General features: G+C 50.3%; 1 protein-coding gene across 1 annotated transcript; it reads right to left on the bottom strand.

Annotated features, from left to right (window-relative positions):
• On the bottom strand, positions 1-1,829 carry HOXA4 (homeobox A4). Its single transcript, XM_027724592.2, has 2 exons — positions 1,241-1,829; positions 1-717 (listed from the first exon to the last, which is right to left on the bottom strand). Exons 1-2 carry the CDS (start codon positions 1,827-1,829, stop codon positions 389-391), a joined length of 918 nt encoding a protein of 305 aa, XP_027580393.1. The 3' UTR covers positions 1-388.
• Positions 1,830-5,694: the final 3,865 nt, after the last annotated feature.

The raw sequence follows: 5,694 nt of genomic DNA, 5'->3' as shown, positions 1-5,694 counted from the left end.
TACTTTGTAAAGTCTTTTATTTGTAAAGTTTTCCCTTTAAAAAAAGAAAAAAAAAAAAAAGTCCATCTTAGATACAGAGAATTCGTCCATGACACCATCCAGCCCTCTTTTACACCGAGGGCAAGAGAGCGTTTCCATAAATAGAAAAAAATGTTGGGCATGGAACCATTATCTATATACAATGTAGACAATCGTCCGGGTTTTGGTTTAAACATGTGCCCGTTCTTGGGCACATTTCGTCTTCGTTTCCTGCTCCTGTTTTGTTTTACACTGTTTGGTCCAAACGGCCAGCCTCCACCATGAGGCAGTTTGAAAACCCCAATAGATAGGTAAATATATATATATTAAAAAAAAATAACAACAAAAAAACTCAAACCAAAAGCCGTATTTATAGCGCGGCTGCATTGGGTGTAGCCCCATCGAGCGGATGGGGGTGGCCCTGTGTCTGTGCTTTGGACTGCTGGCTCAGTGTGGACTGGTTTGAGGAGCGCATCTTTGTGTTAGGCAGTTTATGGTCTTTCTTCCACTTCATGCGCCTGTTCTGGAACCAGATCTTGACCTGGCGCTCCGAGAGGCAGAGGGTGTGCGCGATCTCGATGCGTCGCCTTCTGGTCAGGTAGCGGTTGAAGTGGAACTCCTTCTCCAGCTCCAGGACCTGCTGTCTGGTGTAGGCAGTGCGAGACCTCTTGGGCTCCCCTCCGTTGTAATTGGGGTTGACTGAAACGTGCACACACAGGCACATACATACACACGCGGAGGGATAAAAAGGAGGGGGGGAAGCGATGGGACATAATCATTATATAATAACTTGACACCAGGTTCACATAAGATACATAAACGGCAAGAAAAATTGTTTCACAGCCTATCGACAGTGGGGACAATCGAGGAGCAATAAAAAATGGTGATGGGCATTTGGGTTAGAAGAAAAGCTTCAAAGACACATGGCCCAGAGCCACTGCAGGGCAATTAAATTTATGGGGGCTATAATTACTGCCCTAACAGTTTGGCGTCTCGTAAATCTTTTGATAAAGGACCCCGGATACAAAAGGTTTCTCACTTTCTTTTTTTTTTTTTCCTTTTTTTTTTTTTTTTTTTTTTTTTAAGCATTAGGAAACGCGGAGGGAGAAGGAGGAAAAAAAAAAGCCACACACGCAAAGACCCATCCCGTCCCCAGGAGCACCCTCCCCCCTTCCCTCCTCTGCAGGCGCATCCACACCTCCCCCTGGCAAGGGCAACTCACCCGTGCTCACATGGATCTTCTTCATCCAGGGGTAGACCACCGGCTCCTTCCCCTTCAGCCCGGGCAGGCTCTTGTCGGGCAGTAGCGGACAGCCGGGCCCGGTGCCGGTCCCGGCGGCGGGGGCTGCTTCGCAGCGGCGCTGCAGGGCATGGCCTGGGAGCAGGGGCTGGGGCGGGCCGGGGTGGCCCTTGGCGGGCGGCGGCGGCGAGGCGCCCGGGGGCGGCTGCTCGGGGCCCGGGGCGGCGCTGCCGGCGCTGCTGTAGCTGTAGGGAGCCTGGGGGTAGGAGGGTGCTTGCGCGGGGTAGAGAGCCTCGGGAGGCGGCCCCGGCGGCCCCGGCGGCGCTGCGGGAGCCTGGTAGCCCGGTTCCCGGCGCGGCCGCGGGAAGTACTCGGGCAGCGCCGGGCCCGGGTGCGCGGCGTGCAGGTGCGGCGGCGGCGGCGGCGGCGGCGGCGGGGCGTGCGGGTGCGAGTGGTGCGGGTGGTAGCTGGCGGAGCTGCCGGCGCTGCCGCTGTGCTGCGTGTATTCCTCGCAGGGAGGGAATTTGGGCTCGATGTAGTTGGAGTTTATCAAAAACGAACTCATGGTCATTAATTTGTGAAGTGCAAAAATACTAATTTTTCTCGCGTTGTCGTTTTTCTGGGCTCGGCGAGGCCCCTCCCCTTCCCCCCCCCCTCCCTCCCTGCCCTCCCTCTCCCCCTCCCGCTGCTGTCAAGTGCTCGCCGCTGCCAAAGTTTGGGCCTCCAGCCCTCCCTCCCCCCGTTCCCCGCCGCACTCCCCTCCCTTCCTCTCTTCCCACCCCTGGAGCGCCTACAACACACACACAACACACACCCGCGCACACACACACCCGCACCCCCCACCGCCCCGCCACCACCTGACCGCCAGCGCCAATTACCGCGCGGGGCCGCGGACCCCGGATCAGGAAATGGAAGGAGAACGAGGGGCCGCGGGGCAGCTCCGCGCCCGCGGACCCTCCGCGGGGGCCGCGCCTCCCCCAAGGGCGGCGGCTGCTTGGCGAGGGAGCTCCCCGCGTCCGCTCCTCACCAGCATCCCTAGCTCCTCCCGCACGCCGACCCGGGCTGCGTCCAGCAGTCGCAGTGTCAAGCGAGATAAAACTAATCCGGCTCTGACAGTCTCCCACCCACCCCGCCCGCCCCAGCACTTCTTGTGCCCTAGTTCCCCCGCGGGAGAGTATAGGAAGCGGGGCGAGGAAGCGGAGCGCAGCCCAACTTTGTGATCCAGAGGGAGCCAGGCACTGCACAAGGCGTTGCACAATCCTTTTAAACAAGCCCATCTCCAAAAGCATAGAACCGGGGCTTCGCACAGGCAGAGGGCGGCAGCGGCTGCCGGGCTCAGGCCACCGGCCGCCCTCCGGGATCTGTCCCCAGCGCCCCGTCGCTCCAGGGTCAGTCCTTTGAGCCTCTGAATCTGTGCTAATTGAACGAATAGATGCGAAAGTTAGAACGAAGGTCGCGGGGAGGCCGAAGAGAGTCCTGAAGTGGCTTGCGGGGTGTGAGGGACATTGCGAGCCTGAAAATAACGGGGAAGAGAGGGGGAAGGGAGAGGGGAAGGCGGACACGACGGAATGAAATACTTCCTACCGGCGATCGCAGGGCTCAGTGCGAGCATCCCTCCCCGTGGAGGAGCTCTTTCTGAACTACGATTTTAAGTCCATTGGTTTGGTATGCCTCGTCTTGGGTTTATTCCATAATTTTCACTTCCACGAGAAATCGCCAGCACCTTCGCAAAAGTAACTCGCAAATCCTGGTGTAGGAGGGAGAGGGCACTCAGACACCCCTATGTTGCTAACACTGAGACTGTTAACGATATTTGCAGCTCAGGGGGGAAAGAGGCAACAGTCTTGACCTTAGGTAATTGAAATTTGATGGTTAAACTAATTACGCTCTTATTCTAAGGGGGAAAATACTTATTGAAGTACTGGAGATTGTGTCAGCTAGTCTGGCACATATGGAGTTAGAAGCGAACTTTTCGGATATTTTTTTTCTTCTTTTAAGGAAAGCATATGAACACATAGAAATATTTACTGCACCCTTAGAGAATATAATTGCTGAGTGGGTAATCTCATCTGCTGGTATGGGAAAATACTTCTAATATATCAAGCGTAAATATGATACAGTTTAGATCTTGCCCTCCTAAAGATATTACATTAACAGTCACCCTGGTTTAAATTCAGATTATTGTCTTTTGCAGTTTTATAGATAATGGATACATGCAATAAAATTCTATTTGAATATATATTCCACCTAACAAGACACACATCGTATCGATTTATATTTTATTCACAGACACACAGGCACGCACATTGCATGCGGCTTGTAATATGTTAGAACATTTCCAGCACTTGGGTATACTGGGGTACTTATCTAAACAATCACTCATTTCCTCCTACTATCGAATGTCTAATTTGTAAAGAGAGTTAAAACACATTTACTTACTCGTTTTCAACAGCACATCTATGGAATTCTTTAACTGGGGTAATAGATAAGTTTCTCTATTTACTCTGCGTGGAGAGGAAATGCGGTTACACACACGCGGTTACACACAGAGACAGCAGCAACTGTTCAACAACACATATTTGACAGAAAAGGGGAGATCGTTTTATTTATATTAAAACGACAAGAATAACAAAACAGCAGCAACCCATGTTCTGGAAGAATAAAGCTCCCATCTACATGGCTATAAAAAGTAAAAGATTGCCAAAAGCCACCACGACCAGCGAACAATTCCCGGCGTAAAGAGATACACGCATACATACAGACGCATACGCACAAATACCTGCCGGGCAGCACCAGATGAATTACACTGGGGTATCGTAAATATTATCCTCGGCATAACTCCTGAGGCACTATGGCCGGAGCACTACAGCGGGCTGCCGTGTTCCCACGCCATGGTAGAGCAAAACGAAATATGTTGTCTCGGTTTATAAGCTCAGCGCTTTATCGGGAGAGTTGACCGGCCTCTGCTTCGTATTATTTACTGTGATTAGATCTCAAAGTTTCACTGCACCTCTTTCTACAGCGGGTCTCTGGCGCTCGGCTACAGAAAGAAGGACTCAATTTTGTATACGAGTGTAAATCTGCAAGGTGACCTGAGCTGCTCAGCTCAAGTCTGTTTTTTCGTGTGGCTCTATTAGTCTGCGAAGATGTGCTGAGGCAGGACCTCCAAAAGGCCTGTTCCATGTCTTTGTGGTTTTGTTATCATAAACAAGAACCCAGCCAAGACCACCAAGTGTTATCTTGCACACGGCCATTTCGACATTTTACTGCAAGATTTATGGCTGTAATAAACAATCTAAGAAACCCTTTTTTTCCCCGGTACTTCCTTTTAACAAACTTGTACCATCACCCTAAGCTCTCAAAAAAAGAAAAGGATAGGATAAAATAGGCCAGCTCCCTTATTTTCCCAGAAGGACTAAAGACTCGATTTCACTGAAGAAGGAGACTTTAATCGATTAATAAAGAAGCGAGAGTTTCCTGGCCGAGTCTGGCCGAGGACGAGAAGGAATTAATTCTGGACGCATCAGAATTGAGTTGAGAGGGAGAGAGTAAATTTTCATGCACCAAGAAGAGGCAACCTCATACATACCCAAAGAGGGGAAAAAGGGGATCCCTCTTTTTCTGGTGAAACAGACAAGCATTCCTGCTACCCTCCACATATGCGGATAAACCGTAATTTCCACGAAAGATAAAATAATAATAATAACAGCAATAATAGCAAAAGTGGTAGTAATAATAGTAATCATAATAATAATAATTCAAGTCAACCTCTCGTCGTGCCCGGCCATCCTCCACCGAGAACAGTAGGAGGAGGAAGAATCACACTAGCAGCCTGGCTTGACTTTGATTTGAACCATTTTGAATATATTTAGCCCCAGCTTTCCCCTCTTGAATACGAGGCTGTCCCAAGTTTCAAAGTGACCGAAAAGTGACACCGTGTGCATTTTGTTTCTTATTAATCTTACACATTGACAGTCTTTGTTAAATAACAAGGCGTGCCCTTCACCAGGCGACATTTTCATATTTGTTAGACGCGGTGACCTGAAGTTCACCTCGGCCTTGGACTTAGTTTTTCTAAAAGGTCTATAACAGTGTCTTTTAGATAGCAGGGTGCTTTGCCCAGGTCACTACTTCTAAGGAAAAATAAGAAAAAAATCGCGGGAAAATGTAAACGTTATGGAATGTATCGACTGTATTCCTTTCTTTGTTCCTGGGAATGATACAGTCTCGAGGCTGCTCTGCCTTCGCGGACGGGAGCGCTCCTTCCCGATGGGCTCTGCCAGGTCAATGTTGGGAGTTTTGCCCCAAGTTCAGCATTTGGTAAAAGCGATGGCTTCTCTGGCACGCAGGCTCCTCTTAACAACGGGGTGGTTGGCGGGATTTGCTCATTCTGTCCTGGCGCGCTTAAATAAACACACGTAAAATGTGATTTGTGC

The sequence above is a fragment of the Pipra filicauda genome, unplaced genomic scaffold (genome assembly GCF_003945595.2).
Source record: "Pipra filicauda isolate LSUMZ 115617 unplaced genomic scaffold, ASM394559v2 scaffold84_size4826128_pilon, whole genome shotgun sequence".
Lineage (NCBI taxonomy): Eukaryota > Metazoa > Chordata > Aves > Passeriformes > Pipridae > Pipra > Pipra filicauda.
The sequence above is the reverse complement of the archived record's forward strand: the minus strand, read 5'-3'. Positions and strand labels throughout refer to the sequence as shown.